The sequence below is a fragment of the Podarcis erhardii genome, assembly GCF_964252035.2.
Source record: "Podarcis erhardii genome assembly, chromosome: 8".
NCBI classification, from domain to species: Eukaryota; Metazoa; Chordata; class Lepidosauria; order Squamata; family Lacertidae; genus Podarcis; species Podarcis erhardii.
Window position 1 is genome coordinate 14,794,577 of NC_138499.1, and position 17,007 is coordinate 14,811,583.

At 46.9% G+C, this 17,007-nt stretch overlaps 1 protein-coding gene across 1 annotated transcript; it reads left to right on the top strand.

Moving 5' to 3' along the window:
- Positions 1-1,649: 1,649 nt before the first annotated feature.
- ZHX1 (zinc fingers and homeoboxes 1) lies at positions 1,650-16,695 on the top strand. Its single transcript, XM_081874143.1, has 3 exons — positions 1,650-2,085; positions 8,450-13,908; positions 14,270-16,695. The coding sequence occupies exon 2, from the start codon at positions 8,686-8,688 to the stop codon at positions 11,278-11,280; it is 2,595 nt and encodes an 864-aa protein (XP_081730269.1). The 5' UTR covers positions 1,650-2,085; positions 8,450-8,685; the 3' UTR covers positions 11,281-13,908; positions 14,270-16,695.
- Positions 16,696-17,007: the final 312 nt, after the last annotated feature.

Sequence of the window (17,007 nt, forward strand, 5' to 3'; positions counted from 1 at the left end):
CATCCTGTGGGGGGCAGATTTAGAAGGGGTGTGGGGCACAGCAGGGAGGGATCTCCAAATATTGTCGTCCCCCCCCCCCCCCCCGTTCTGCTGCCAAATTCCTTTGTGTCAGCTGATAATTACCAATGGATACTGCTCTTAGTATTTTGGCCTGGGTTTTTATGTACATAGGGAATGCAATAGAAAAAAGCAGCTGGAGAAAGGCTACAGTGGGGACTTTTTAGTAGAGAAAAAAGGAGCTACATATATAACCTGCATGGTGTGGGGAAAGCCAGTAGTGTTTGAGTAGCAATACTAGAACCTGGAACAAAAGGAAAGTGCTTCACACAATGTGCATTTAAACCATTGGATAGCGGGAGAACACCGGCAAGGAACTGAACTAATTAACCTTAGAACCGACCCAGCATGGCTGTTATGTCAAACGCCGCTCCCTCCACCCTCATCGCCAGCCAGCGGGAGCAGAGCGCTTTCCCACCACCAGTTTTTTGTTTTTTAACCACCCTAGACAGCAGCTCATGCGAAAGGCTGGGCTGGATGAATCCCAAGACGGAATTAAGATTGCCGGAAGAAATATCAACGACCTCAGATAGGCAGATGACACAACCTTGATGGCAGAAAGGAGGAATTAAAGAACCTTTTAATGAGGGTAAAAGAGGAGAGTGCAAAATATGGCAAATAGAAGGAGAAGAAATGGAGGCAGTGAGAGATTTTACTTGCTTGGGCTCCATGATCACTGCAGATGGTGACAGCAGCCACAAAATTAAAAGACGTCTGCTTCTTGGGAGAAAAGCAATGACAAACCTAGACAGCATCTTAAAAAGCAGAGACATCACCTTGCCAACAAAGGTCCGTATGGTAAAAGCTATGGTTTTCCCAGTAGTGATGTATAGAAGTGAGAGCTGGACCATAAAGAAGGCTGATTGCCAAAGAATTGATGCTTTTGAATTATGGTGCTGGAGGAGACTCTTGAGAGTCCCATGGACTGCAAGAAGATCAAACCTATCCATTCTGAAGGAAATCAGCCCTGAGTGCTCACTGGAAGGACAGATCCTGAAGCTGAGACTACCTCATGAGAAGAGAAGACTCCCTGGAAAAGTCCCTGATGTTGGGAAAGATGGAGGGCACAAGGAGAAGGGGATGGCAGAGGATGAGATGGTTGGACAGTGTTCTCGAAGCTACCAGCATGAGTCGGACCAAACTGCGGGAGGCAGTGGAAGACAGGAGTGCCTGGCGTGCTCTGGTCCAGGGGGTCACGAAGAGTCGGACACGACTAAACAACAACAACAGACAGCAGCTCACGAATTCCCAGAAAAGCTTGAGCCGCTGCACTCCTCCTTTTCAGAAACTTAAAAGGCAGATCCTCGTGCATGTGCGTAAGGGGGGCGGAAATAACGCAGGTGCATTAAGTAAAAAATAAAATAAAATGTCATGTGCTGTTCCTCTTTTCACCTTCCCCTGCCCTCGCGGCGCGATTCCCTATGGCCAGCGCCAAGTCTCTCCGGGGCCAATCAGAGGGTTGCTTTCTGTTGGGTCCGCTGCTTGCAACTTGGGGCTGTGACCCCACCCACTCCCTCGTTTCCCACAGTCCGGGGGGAGGAGTTGAAGGCGTGGGGGGGGGAGAAACCGTCTTGCAGGGTTTCCATTGGCTCCGCCCTTTCCCCGCCGTCCCTTCCGGCTCCTTTCTCTGGGTTGCCTATGGGCGAATGTGAGACTTTTTGCACACATTCGCAGTTTGCTGCGGCGCTTCCCTTCCCCCCTCCACTTTTATTGTTTTTTCTAAATATAAAATATTCATTGATGTCCTCGGGTGTAGAGGGAGGGAGAGGAACGAACCTCTAATTTTCATGCTGCATAGGGGGAAAGTGAACGAGGGCGGTGGGCTGCTCTCTCTATTTTTTTATTTTTAAATTCTTATTCTTTTAAAGTGCTGGCTTCCAGTTCAAAGTTCACAAAGCATCGCTTACCCCTCCTCCCCCTAAAAAGTGCAGTAGGTTTTTCTCTTTTTTTTAAATGCAAGATGGCGGACTTGCACTGAAGAAGCAGAAATGCAGAGGTCTCTAAAAGCTGCTTGCAAAATATTGCAAGGTAGGGATTTGTTCGTTCTTTAATCATCTTCCGGGTGAGTGTTGCGGGATGGCGAGAGGGGTGGGTGGGGGTGGCTGTCCCTACAGGCGTGAAATGGCCAGCAGACTTTAAAAAGAAAGAAATGATGGGCTAAGTTACAAAAGCGTTTTCTTCTTCCATGCAGCAGTCCCACGGTCATCGCCTTCGAATTTAGGATTTAGGAGATGCAAGCTGGCCTCTTCTGTCCCTCAGATTTTAAAAAAACACTATTTTGGAGTCGTGGGGCGAGGAAATGGGAAACCCTGTTTTCTGCTTGGCGTCCCCCTATTTTATTTTTATTTTTTTGTGGGGCACTGTGTGAGAAAATGGGGGTTGCTCTAATTAGGAGGATAAATCATTTGGGGAAATGTAACTAGAAATAATAATAAAAGAAAACCACATTGAAGTGATGGCCCTCATCGCAAATGGAAAATAAATATTATTGTTGGTGGCAGTCTTTCGATATTTGTTGTGGCTTTCTGGTCAATACTCCTGGCCTCTATTGTTTGTGGGGTGCATGTGGTGTTTGGGCTGTATGGTGCTTCTGAAGGAGTTAGGAAACTGGGTAGCGGAGAGGTGAAGGTGGTAGTCAAAATTTGGGCCCTGTGGTGAAAAAGAGAGAGCGTCTTAACTTTAAAAAAAACAAAACAAAACCCCCAAATCCTGTCATGATCTTTGACAGTTCCATTTCTCTCTGCATTTGCCCTGAAAAAACACAGTGTGCAATTATTTTATCTAGCACAGATTGTACAGATAACCGTGTGTGTGTGTGTGTGTGTGTATTTTAGGTTAGGAGTAAGGGAGCTTTTTGTGTTTTTAACTTGCCCCTTACAACATACATTGAGGAGGGAGTGGCTCACGGTGGGGGGAGCATAGCTGTATGTGTGTGTTCACCAACAGGCTACAGGGGAAATTGAACGAGCCAAATTAAATGTGTCACATTTGTGCTGCACCATTCCTCTGGGGTGGAATCTGGGGCGATCTTGCAGCAACCCCCTTGAGGGTGAGGTAAGCCTGGCTTGCTCAAGCGTATTCAGCCTTATGGGTAAGCAAGGATTTGAACCTCTAAATCTGACCTCCTAGCTTCTAGCCACTGTACGAAAGCGTACAGGAATCGTAGGATTTAGAGGCCCAATTTGCGGGAACAAGTTACTCCCTTCGGTTAACTACTTGGAATTGTGTGCAAGCCTGCAGAGTTCTCTTTCCTTTTGACTTGAATTAAATCTGCGCTACAGCACCATTTGTACGGCAAGCACATGAAAATTTTTATTTTTCAGGCTGCCTAATATCTCTGCCCTTGTCGTTGTGCTGGATGATGCTCCTCCTCCTGCCCCCAAGAACAGATGGATGTAGCGCTGGAGTCTCTAAGGAGACTTAAAATAAGTTTATAATTGCAGACAATCCCCTAGGCTTCCGAAAGAACACCTGCACTCAGCAATAAGCGCTTTGCTGCTAGGGCTGGTTTAGCTTTGGGGGTTCCTTAGCCGCCTACCCAGCCAGCTAAAACCTTTTATCATCTCTCGCCTTGATTTTTTTTCTCTTCCCTTGTTGTGCATAGAATCATAGAATCATAGAGTTGGAAGAGACCACAAGGGCCATCGAGTCCAACCCCCTGCCAAGCAGGAAACACCACCAGAGCACTCCTGACATATGGTTGTCAAGCTTCTGCTTAAAGACCTCAAAAGAAGGAGACTCCACCACACTCCTCAGCAGCAAATTCCACTGTCAAACAGCTCTTACTGTCAGGAAGTTCTTCCTAATGTTTAGGTGGAATCTTCTTTCTTGTAGTTTGGAGCCATTGCTCCGTGTCTGCTTCTCTGGAGCAGCAGAAAACAACCTTTCTCCCTCCTCTATGTGACATCCTTTTATATATTTGAACATGGCTATCATATCACCCCTTAACCTCTTCTTCTCCAGGCTAAACATGCCCAGCTCCCTTAGCCGTTCCTCATAAGGCATCGTTTCCAGGCCTTTGACCATTTTGGTTGCCCTCCTCTGGACACGTTCCAGTTTGTCAGTGTCCTTCTTGAACTGCCCAGAACTGGACACAGTACTCCAGGTGAGGTCTGACCAGAGCAGAATACAGTGGCACTATTACTTCCCTTGATCTAGATGCTATACTCCTATTGATGCAGCCCAGAATTGCATTGGCTTTTTTAGCTGCCGCGTCACACTGTTGGCTCATGTCAAGTTTGTGGTCAACCAAGACTCCTAGATCCTTTTCACATGTACTGCTCTCAAGCCAGGTGTCACCCATCTGCCACTTCTTCCCAGAACTCTGCTGTCAGATTCACTTGCCTAACCCTCTCCTGACACCCCATTCTGCCTTCCTGTCCCCTTCTTCAAGCAACACGGGAACCCCCTTAAAAAAACATAACAACATAGGAGTCAGACCCATTGGTCCATCTGACTGTTGTTTACTCGAAGGCTACATTGATGCCGTACAATTCAAAGCACTATGGTATCATTTTAAATAGTCATGGCTTCCTCCCAAGAATTCTGGGAGCTGTAGTTTGTTGTGAGTGCTGAGAATTGTTAGGAGACCCCTGTCCCCTCACCACCACAAAGCTATAGGTCCCAGAGTGTAAGAGTCCACAGGGAATCTTAGGAATTGTGGATGCTTCTAAAGGGAGGTGTTAAAAATTGGGTACATTCATTGTACCCAATAGCCTCAAATCACTGGGCATCCTTAATCACTGTTTGAATGAAATGCTCTACTTTGCTTTAATATAAGTGGGTAGGCTCTAGATCAGGGCTGGAGAACCTTTGGCCCTGCAGATGTTGGTGGACTCCCTCTCCCAGCATCCCTGACCATTGGCCATGCTGGCTGGAACAGCTGGGTGTTGTAGTTCAATGACATCTGAAGGACCACAGGTTTCCCCTGTATAGAGGAGGGAACACAGATTGAATATTGGGCTTTGCTTGACTTCTGGGGCTACGCTGGACATTTGCCACGGAACTTGATGGCAAAAACACCCAACCACCCCACCTCCCATTGAGGCCCACCTACATTTCCGACTGGGTCTCTCACATTTCAACCAACCATTGTGTTGTCGGATGCATCCAGTGAAATAAAGCTGAGTCAAGTAGGTAGCTGACACAGTCGAAATATATTTAAAAAATTAAAAATTGTCCAGTAGCACCTTGGAGACCAACTAAGTTTGTTCTTGGTATAAGCTTTCGTGTGCATGCAAGAAGTATATATCTGAAGAAGTGAAGAACAAACTTAGTTGGTCTCTAAGGTGCTACTGGACAATTATTTTAGTATTTTTTTAATATATAAAACAGAGTGTGAGCTTTGCAGTTTGGTATCTAAAGTGGTACAGTGAAATTACCGGTATCTAACCTGCAGGTCCTGATTAGATGAACTTATGACAATGTTTCCCAATTGATGGTGCAGACCCTAAGGATTTTTTTTTTGAGATTTTAGTCTTTAAAATATAAAGTGGTATAGAAATGAAGTTAATAAAAATAATAAGAAACACTTCAGTGGGCGGGAATGGCATCTAGTCATACCATTGTGTGGCAACCACAACCTAGGTTTTTCAGCTGCCATTTGGTGATGAGCCTATATATCTGAATTTCTAACATGGCGTGTAACCCACTCAGGATCCCCATGGCACATACCTGTCAACTGTCTGGGACATCCTCTTTTGGGGGACAAGCACAGCACCTCCAAATGTGCCAAATCGCAGCCAGACATGCATCTTGTGCGAGATCACGGTGCCCAAAAACCACATGTTTTATGTGACTAACGCAGGCATGCAGTCTGGAAAACGCACAGCCCAGTATTGCGCTGGGAAAGTTTGGCAGGGATGGTGGCACCATTCACATAACAAAAACTACAAACATTTTCAAAAGCAGGGGGGATCCGTGGCTCCGCTTTTGGGAAACGGGGTTCGCAGTACGAAACTCATTGGGAACCACTGTTCTGTGACATCTGTCTGCTGCCCCACAACAGAAATCTAATGAGAATGCCTTACTCATCTGTTTGTGGAATTATCCTGAACCACTTCTTTTGGCGGATGGTTGGATGAGAGTTATGGATGGTGGGTTCAGAGCCATCACCAGTTGCCCAAATTCATGCCCTTCCTCCTGTTAGGGAAGGAACAATAACTTGGCGTTAGAGCACTCATTTTGCATCTGTTTGTCGGCCACTTGTGACCAAGTAAAGATGCCTGGGTGTCAGGATGGGCCTGACATCACCATCTGGAGGTGATCCTTGGATCTTCACTGTTTTTACACACCAATACCTCATCCTGTGGCAGGGACGCGGGTGGCACTGTGGATTAAACCACAGAGCCTAGGACTTGCCAATCAGACGGTTGGTGGTTTGAATCCCCACGATGGGTTGAGCTCCCGTTGCTCGGTCCCTGCTCTTGCCAACCTAGCAGTTCGAAAGCACGTCAAAGTTCAAGTAGATAAATAGGTACCACTCCAGCGGGAAGGTGAAGGGTGTTTTCGTGCGCTGTTCTGGTTTGCCAGAAGCGGCTTAGTCATGCTGGCCACATGACCCAGAAGCTGTACGCCGGCTCCGTCGGCCAGTAAAGCGAGATGAGCGCCGCAACCCCAGAGTCGGCCATGACTGGATCTAATGGTCAGGGGTCCCTTTACCTTTACCTTACCTCATTCTGTAGAAGTTATGTTTTATCTGCACAGTCAGAACGAATTTTGGGAACCAAGTAGCTTTTCCTTTGCAGCCTAAGCAGGGGCAGTGAACAACGTTATAGTTCATTGTTGTTTCTTGTCTTCACTTACCCCATCCTACTGCCCTGCTCACGGTTGTGAAGAATATTCTTAGGTTATGAATGATCTGTGTCACCATTAAGAAAAAGAGGTCGGAATAGGCCAATATCTATGAGGACTGTCCCTGGATCAAGTGACTTTTCTTCCTTAAGTTCTCAAAGTTATTAACTTAGCTCAAGGTTGTCGTCTGAACTAGCCAAGTTTGAGAAACATGGCCCTAAAGTATTTATTTAGTCCAAGGACTACGTTACTCTCTAGGCAAACGTACCAGCGGGGGCTTGGGCCAGAGCAAAAGTGGGGGGAAGTAATTAATGTAAGATTTAGCCTTGTGCACAAGGCTGGTTTCTACACCCACTCACACACTGCTCACTATCTGCTGTCCTGGCAACCCAACAGGTCTTATCATTGTGTCAAGGACAGATTCCAGCCAGACAAAGCATTCAAGGAGGATGCAGAGCATAACAGAGCCGTCGCTTAATGGTAGAACACATCATTTGCACTGGGTTCAATCTGCAGCATCTCCATGTAGGGCCGGGAAGGACTATGTGTCTGAAATTTTGGAGAGCCGCTTCCAGTCAGTACAGACAATACTGGCCTAAATGGCCCATTGATCCGATTCTGCATAAGGCAGCTTTCTGTGCTGCTAATATTAATAAAACAGTAGCTAAAGAGTTGGATCTGGACTTGCGAGTACTGATGAGAGAGAAATAATCTAGCTGAAAATTATGCTAAACAAATGGTCAAAAGGGGTGGGGTGGGGTGGTATCTGAAGCATAATCTGTGCCTGGATTTTTATTTCAATGAGTTCACATTCTATGTCCTTTTAAATGTGTTTGTGTGAGAGGGGTTATTGGTTTGGTTGGTTTTTGTTTTGTATTTTTATACTGCAAACCGCCCTGAGATCTTCAGACTAAGTTCGGTATACAGTTGTACCTTGGATCTCGAATGCCTCAGCTCCCGAATGATCAAAACCCAGAAGTGAGTGTTCCGGTTTCCAAACGTTTTTCTGGAAGCTGAACATCTGACAGGGCTTCCAATTGGCTGCAGGAGCTTCAAATCAGAAGCCGCACTTTGGTTTCCAAACATTTTGGAAGTTGAATGGGCTTCCGGAATGGATTCCATTGGACTTCCGAGGTACGACTGTACAACTGTAATAAATAAATAAAAATGCATTAGTCATACTTGGAGGAAGGTCCGTTGAAATCAAGGGGGCGTTAGTCTACGGTTACCAGATTTCTTTCAATGAATCCGGGAACACTGTCCCTGGGAAATGGGGACGTCTGGTAACCTTACATTAGTCCCGTTGAGTCATCCCTGAAGCCCCATTCATTTCAGTGGGTCTGCTCTAAGTATGGCCACGTTGGGCTCCAATGCCAAATCCATAAAACAAATACAACAAATTATAATGGTGGGACTGAACCGAAATGGATTGAAAGGGTCGGCAGGAAGATATAATTCAAGAGGTACAAGGGCATTTGGTTTCACACAACGGAAGCAATGCATTTATTTGGTTTCACACAACGGAAGCAATGCATTTTAAAATCTTCTTTCTTTCTTTCTTTCTTTCTTTCTTTCTTTCTTTCTTTCTTTCTAAATGCAGGTGGTAGACACCGAAGTTAAGAAGCTGCTGTTTGTCCTTTTCTCCTTTGCACTGCAAGTCGCCGTCTTGCCTTGTTGCACTACAGAGATGCTGCTAACGGGCTGAATAATGCTGAGAACCTGCCATGCGATGATGGAGACCCAAAAGCCATTATCGTAACACAATCCTCCAGGAAGCTTGACTCGGAACGGGAGCCGCGTCAACTCAAACCTGCCAAGTCTCTTCGCCGCAGCAGAATGGCAAGTAAACGGAAATCCACCACGCCCTGCATGGTCTTAGCGAGTGAGCCAGACCCAGACTTGGAGGTGGTCTCTGACGTGGAGGAAGGACCGGCTGTGATCACGCCAGCGCGGAGCATCTCGAGTGACGAAGACTCTCAAGAATATGCGGACTCGGACAATCAGCAAAAAAAAAAAGTCGAAGGGGGTTATGAATGCAAGTACTGTACGTTCCAGACTCCAGATCTCAATATGTTTACTTTCCACGTGGATTCGGAGCACCCGACCATCGTACTGAGCTCCTCCTACGTCTGCCTTGAGTGCAAATTCGTCACCAAGAGGTATGATGCCCTTTCGGAACACAATACGAAATACCACCCCGGAGAGGAGAACTTTAAGCTCACCATGGTGAAGCGTAACAACCAGACCATCTTTGAGCAGACAGTGAACGACCTCACTTTCGATGGGAGTTTCATCCAGGAGGAGAAAGCGGAGGAGTCAGAAGCTTCCGAGGGCCATTTGTCGGGCATCTCGATCAGCAAAACTCCAATTATGAAAAGGATGAAGAATAAGAACGAATCGAAGCGGATTGCCGTGTTCCACAATGCGGCGGAGGATGGTGCCGTGGAGGAGAAAGACGCCGATTCGGACCCGGAGTGTGAGGAAATCGTAGAGAAACCGGCTCCTGCCACTTTGGACCCCAACCCAAGTAATTCACTGGCGGCAGAAACCATTAGCACGGTTGTGAACCCCACCACAGTGATCCAGCCTGCGCAAGTGATTACTACCATCACGTCTCCGCAGAACTCAAACTTGATTTCTAAAGTCTTGATCCCTATCAATAGCATTCCGACCTATAACACAGCTTTGGATAACAACCCCCTCTTGCTCAACACCTACAACAAGTTCCCGTACCCGACAGTGTCTGAAATCGCACTTCTAGCCACGCAAGCGAAATACACCGAGGAGCAGATCAAAATCTGGTTCTCTGCCCAGCGCCTGAAGCACGGCGTCAGCTGGACGCCGGAGGAGGTGGAGGAAGCAAGGAGGAAGCAGTTCAATGGCACTGTGCACACTGTCCCTCAGACCATTACGGTCATCCCGGCACACATTTCGGCAGCCGGCAACGGCCTGCCTTCCATTCTGCAGACCTGCCAAATAGTTGGCCAGCCAGGCCTGGTGCTTACGCAAGTCACGGGTGCCGGTACGCTTCCGGTAACTGCCCCGATCGCGTTGACGGTGGCTGGAGTCCCGAACCCAGCTCAGTTGCAGAAAGCGCAGGTGCAAGCGACTCAGCCCGTTACCGAAACCAAGCAGGTGGCTGCCGTCCCGGCCCCTCAGCTTACCAAATCGGAGGTGGTGGCGGCGGCAAACGTGGACGTGGTTGGGGGCCGTACGAAGAAGACCAAGGAGCAGCTGACGGCGCTGAAGATCAGCTACCTGAAAAGCCACTTCCCTCTCGATTCCGAGATCATTCGGCTCATGAAAGCGACGGGCCTGACCAAAGGGGAGATCAAGAAGTGGTTCAGTGACACCCGCTACAACCAGAGGAACTCGAAGCACAACCACTATAACCATCTCAACAACGACTCCTGCACCATTGTGATTGACTCGAGCGACGAGACGAACGAGCCCTCAGCGCTGGTGCAGCCGCAACAGAAACAGTCATGGAATGCCTCTGACCTCAGCCCCCAGAAATTTAAGGAGAAGACTGCTGAGCAGTTGCAGGTCCTCCAAGACAGTTTCCACAACAACCCTGCTCTTACAGACGATGAACTGAACAGGATACGGTCAGAGACCAAGCTGACCAGGCGGGAGATTGACACTTGGTTTTCGGAACAGAAGAAACCAAACGTTCCGCAGGACGAAAGCGAGGAATTGGCCGAAAGTAATTCAGGAAGCTTGAAGGAAGCATCTGCTGGGGCATGTGGTGGGGAAGGAGCTGGAGCCCAGAAGTCGGGGAAGCTGTCTAAGAAGTCGCCAGAACAACTACATATGCTCAAAATGTCCTTCGTCCGGACGCAGTGGCCGTCCGCGGAAGAATACGACAAGTTGGCAGAAGAGACCAAGCTCCCCCGGTCGGAAATCGTTAGCTGGTTTGGAGACACGCGTTACGCCTGGAAAAATGGCGGCTTGAAATGGTACTACTACTACCAAGGGGCCAACGCAAGCAGTATGAATGGCCAAGGCTATTCGAGGCGGAGGGGGAGAGGACGGCCGAAAGGCCGAGGGAGGGGAAGGCCCCGTGGGCGGCCGAGGGCCAACAAACGGATCAGGCCTTGGGACAGGACGCCGATCATCAAATTTAAAACTGGAAAAGCCATCCTGAAGGATTATTACCTGAAACACAAATTCCTTAACGAGCAGGACCTTGACGAGCTGGTGGCCAAATCGCACATGGGATACGAGCAGGTCAGGGAATGGTTTGCGGAAAAGCAGAGGAGAGCCGACTTAGGCCTTGAGTTGTTTGAAGAGGAAGACGACGAGGAGGAGACATTGGAAGAGCAGGACGACGAAGACGAAGGTGAGGCTGAGGAGGACGAAGAAACAGACGACAGCGACAACTGGGAGCCTCCTCGACACGTTCGACGTAAGCTCTCGAAATCAGACTGAGGTTCCAGTTCTTTGGTCGTGGGACGTGGCTGTGCGGTGCCAAACGATTGACGCTGTCCCTCCAATCCTGGTGGCCCCTATAGATTCCCTCCACTTTTGGAAGGGGGGAAATGAGTCATTGACTCCTGTAGCAATCACATATTTGCTCCTTGGTTGGCCGAAGTGAACAAGCAGTTCCAGGATTTGGAATTTACAAATTTGGCTCTCCTCCACATCTCTGCTGGCGAGGCTGCACCACATAAGGGACTGTTGGTTTAATGGCCTTATGTTTGATTCCAAAAATCCTTTAAGGGTGCAGATGATTTTTTAAAAAAATAAAATAAAGAATCCTCTTAACCACAGTAGGAAAATTAACTGCAAAACGATGTTTGAAAAACGTGCTTCGTGTTGCAAAACTGCATGTCTATTTTCCTTTCTCTGAGCAGAAGGACAATTTTATTTTATTTTTCCAGAGAAAAACAAGATGGGTTGGGGGTAAAGGATACCAAAGGGCAAATAGCAGCAAAAGTGTGTGAGGATGGCTTGCGGTTTTTGTGTGTTTTCTTAGGACAATAGAGCAAAAGGAGTACCTTTGTTACATCCGAAGCCTGTGTGCTAGGTTTACAGAATTCCTATTGAATGTGTCTCTCTAGCTGTGTTCAGGGAGCTTGGGTTGGAAGTATGCTTTTATATTAAAACTAATCAGTGTATATTTAAATACTAGATACGATTAATGCAGCCAATACCAAAACTTGTCTTTGACCATGCAGTTCTTTTGAAATTGCTAACAATAATGGCTTGCCTCTGTACAGAAAGGTTCCCCCAAAATATGTATAGCAGGCTTCTTTAAGGAGAAAAGCAGAGCTTAAAAAAACAATAACACAACAGCCGTCTTGGTTTTTAAAGAGCAATGGCCAAATACTTTAGCCTGGGGGAGCCTGGCAGTTCCCAACCTAGACATCATCTCCTCCACTTCTCTTCTCCATTATGACTCTTCCCACCCATCACACCATCAAACAACTTCGACTGGGGAGAATCTGTCTGCACAACCTGTAGAACACATACTGTTGGGACTCCAACTCCCATCAGCCCCAGGGGATGATGGGAGTTGTAGTTCAGCAGCATCTGGAAAGCCGCAGCTGGCATCCCGTCTATCCGCCAAAAAGCATCCTGTGAGTCACGGTAGATCAGTGGCTAGAACATGGTGATGATAACGCCAAGTTTGCAGGTCTGGTCCTTGTAAGGAATGCTTGCATATTCCTGCATTGCAGGGGGTTCAGCCTTTCTCAACCTGCGGGTCCCCAGATGTTGTTGGACTACAACTCCCATCATCCCTGAGCTCTGGCTTTGCTAGCTAAGGTTGATGGGAGTTGTAGTTCAACAACATCTGGGGACCCACAGGTTGAGAAAGGCTGAACTAGATGGTCCTCCGGGTTTCTTCCAACTCCAATAATTCAAGGTATGCCACCATTTTCAGGTTAACCTCTCTGGCGGAAGGACGGTTGCCAGCATAGAAGGGGCGCCATTTGCTTTGTACTAGGCACAAAACGAGTGTAAGGAGTTGAATGGGAATAATGACAAGAGTTGGATGGGAACTGCCGGTTCTTGGCTGAGAAGAACAGTGATTCCCAAATTCCCTCTATCAAGGAACTCGTGGATTTGAAGTCCCCTGCCCAGTATAATATAACACCAAGCAAAGCAGCTCAGCTAGCGGAACACTTGCTCTGGGTCTGTAATCCTGCAACTGGGCAAACTGAGCAGATAAGGTCAGGCGGAACCCAAGGTGTCTTGGCTTGTGTGCTGTGCTTTAAGCAGCATAGAGCAAAAAGGACATAACAAAGGAACCGGCGGCCTGTCTCCTTGACCCTTCTTGTGGTCCAGCAATATTGCCCTGCAAATTCTGTGGCTCCCCGCAAGCCACGTACAGATTGGGAGTCAGTTGCAAACCATGCAGGCTGTCGGAAATGGAGATGAGTTGACAGGGGAGCTTGCAGTGTCCTGGCAGATGTCCAACCCCTCCAATTTAGGGACTTTGAAACAGGTTTGCAAGCTGGAGAGAGAGCGCAGCCTGAGATCCATACAAGGACACTTCATGTTTATTTTTACAGCTCTCTTGCTTTGCCAGTATTTGAATTCATACACGGTTTAAAATTGTGACATTTCCTGCCTTTCCAGCACTGGGTGTGTGGCTAAATCTCCTGTGTGGTTCCCGTTGCCTCATTTTTCTTCCTTTGCAGTTGTATCTCGAGCTGATAGATTTGCACAGCTAGTTGAACCAGACTTCATGGTAACTAATTCAGGCAGCCAATTACTTCTGCAGCTTTGCAGCGCAGCCAAGCATTCTTCTTTCCAGTTCAGTTCTTTACCTTATTTATTTCCTTTAACTTGCCCGGGGGGAAATCCATCGTGGCGTTCAGTATTAGCCTCCAGAAAGCTGCCTTTTCACAAACCTTTGACAGGCCAACTTAAAAACCATGCACTGGAATTATTTGTCAAAATTAGCCAGCTTTCAAACGGGCATGGTCCAATGCAGAGGCAGTGCTAACATCCTGCAAACCATGGTTTACAACTTCAAAACCAGCCTTGAATATATGTGTTCCTCCTCGCACCTTCCATGTGCACCGACCATAATTAAACACAGTTAACCAGGTTTCGGGTGGCGCTGTGGGTTAAACCACAGAGCATAGGACTTGCCGATCAGAAGGTCGGCGGTTTGAATCCCCGCGGCGGGGTGAGCTCTCATTGTTCGGTCCCTGCTCCTGCCAACCTAGCAGTTCAAAAGCACGTCAAAGTGCAAGTAGATAAATAGGTACCACTCTGGCGGGAAGGTAAACGGCGTTTCCTTGTGCTGCTCTGGTTCGCCAGAAGCGGCTTAGTCATGCTGGCCACATGACCCGGAAGCTGTACGCCGGCTCCCTCGGCCAATAAAGCGAGATGAGTGCCACAACCCCAGAGTCAGCCACGACTAGACCTAATGGTCAGGGGTCCCTTTACCTTTACCTTTAACCAGGTTTTCTTAGGACAGACTCACTCCAAACTATCATTTCAAACTGGTTTATGAGAGGACTTGTTTTGTATCTGCACATACAAAATGCTAAGTCATGGTTAAAGCCAGTCAGGGAAGGGAGATGGAGAGTTGCTTCAGAAAGACTGCTGATGTGTAAACCATGGTTTACAGGGAGCCAGTTTTTCATTTTCACTTGTTTCCAACATCCAAGCCCTTCTCTCAATGCTTTAAGCACAGGGGCTGGTGGCTGTGGTTTTGACACCGTTTAGGATGCTGACTTAGGCAGTTTTTGTGGAGAGGGCACAAGAGGCCATGATTCCTGTGTTTTGTGCTTTTAATGTGAGAAAGTAATCACAAAACTATTTTCCCATCAGTCTTTCATGTGACAAACATTTCCCCTCCTCACAGCAGAAGCAGGTGGTTTGATCTTAGGCCTATCCCCATCCAGCATGGTTAAAAAAACCGCTGCTGTCTCCAGTTAGGACACATCTGCAAAAAGAGCATTGTGAAAATGATGCAGTTAAAACCAAACCGTCACGAGGATTTTGCCATCTTTTAAGGGGGTGGGACTTAAAGATGAGACTTTGGGTCCCTTCCAACTCTATGATTCCAGTTCAGTGGAAGCGAACATCGATACTGGCACTTGTTTTTGAAGCTATTTTGATTCTGGCAGCATGCCATGGGAGGGTGGCTTTTCCTTATGAGCGGCAATTTTTGTTTGTTAAATTGTAGGCTGTTTCACACTGCGCCATCTCGAGAGAGAGAGAAGAGAGGGAAGGAAGGAGGGACCTGTGTTGAGCTGTTGGGAATAGGCCTATGTATTTAAAATGTAGTCAAGTCGGTTCAGAAAGCAGGTTGAGTCAAAATATCTCTCTTGGTTGGCAAGACAGACTACAGGCCACCTATTAAGACATTTTGGGTGCTTTTGAAAATTAGGAGACAATGTATGTCCGTCCCCCAAGCATCACCACCAATTTAACAGCAAGTTTAACAGAGGGGCACATGGATTTAAAAAATGCCACATAGAGAGGTCCATGTCATCGCTTCTTTCATCAACCAAAACTGGAGAGGGTTTGGAGGTCAACGGGGAACTCGCGAAGAACTGTCCACTCTGCACTAGAGAGATCAACTCCATATTTGAGATCTGTTGCCTGGGGCTGCTCATACTAGATCTCTTTTGTTTGCTATTTTTGTTCAAGTGTGTTGTGGGACACTTTCCAGCAGCAAAAGCAATTTAGCACTGACTAAATAAGCCCTCCAATGTAGTGGTGCCGTTTCTGTTTGCATTCCTGTTTTTGAAATGGGGGTGGCATTTTGTTTTGTTTTGCAGAGCTTCTTTGGCCTGACGATACCCATAGGATGTTGTTTCAGCTTGCATATGTTTACAGCCCAGCTTTCCCCAACTCCGCTTAAAAAGGAAAATATTGAAAAATGATAGCGTTGCAAGCACAAGGTTGCGAGGTGACGACGACCAGCACTGTGACGAGATGAAGCGTGGGGCTGCCTGTTATGTTGCTCTTTTTCAAAGTGGCTTCCTTCCTAATTTCTGGAAAAAACTCTGCTCAGCAATTTGCTGTTTTTCCTAGGAAATGTTTTGGGGTGTAATACAGGGTGAGAGAATTGCACTGAGCGCCTCAAGGGTCCCCAGATTTTCCTTCCATGAAACTGCTGCCGTTTTTCCTGTACGTACACTAAGCATATTATTTATCCTGATTTGCAGTTTGCAATTACTGTGTTGCGATTTATTCGGGATACGAGAATGGTGCTTTGGTAATTGCCAGTAAAGATTTGAGCAAGTTGCTAAATCTCTTTTCCCTGGTTTATCGTAATAGCAGGTGACCCACTGCTGTTACAAAAGTTTTGGGATTTTTACTTGACTGGTGCACAGTTTTCACCCTTCCTTGCTTCCCAAAGTGATGAAGGGGGAAACAAGTTTTTTTGGGGGGGTGGGAGGGGGAGAGGCAGGCTTGCTCATCTATGGTTTACTGTGAATGATGGTGGGTCCTTTTGTGAAAGCAAGAAAAGAACTGGACAGACCTAACCCCAGGACTGGAAGACGCCACAAGGATTGGATCGTCCACGATGTGCCAAAGTTTTTTTAAAAAATAAACACTTCTTCAGATGGCAAAAGTTCTGCACTGTAATATGACTGGTTCAATGACAACTTGTACAAAGGAGGGTGGGGAAAATCTGGTTTTAATACAGACCGTTTTTATTCTGCTACGCGGAGGGGAAGTTTAATGTTTTGAAGACATTTAATTGAGAGGAGAGTTGGGTGACCCATTTTTCATCTGGCTTGTACCGATAACTATGTTCTTGGTATATAAAGATGGGCTTTAACTGCCTGTGTTCTTTGATAATGTGATTTAAGCTTATAGCTTTGAGTGACCAAACATTTTACAGAGTAAAAGTTCTTAGAAACAAGTAAACTTAATGGCTATTTTCTGTGTCTTATTTATCAGGATTTGCACAGAGGTACATACATACAGTTTTTTTTATTTAAAATGGTGGAAGTTGCAGTGGACTTCCATACACAAGCATGTGCAGTACGATGAGTTATGTAGGTGCGGTTTGTCTTCTAGAGCGGATGTCAGTCGCTTTAAGAGATTTGAATTATTTCGGAAAGACCCGGACCCTCTATTAATCCACACAACTGAAGAAAATGCAACAGGGCTAGCAGCTCGGAACACAGTGCTCAAAGGCCGCTGCAGGAATAATAAAAAGTCTGCGCCAAATATGTC

Excerpts from the sequence above, each read along its gene's own strand:
- ZHX1 (XM_081874143.1), top strand. The coding sequence starts at position 8,686 with ATGGCAAGTAAACGGAAATCCACCACGCCCTGCATGGTCTTAGCGAGT.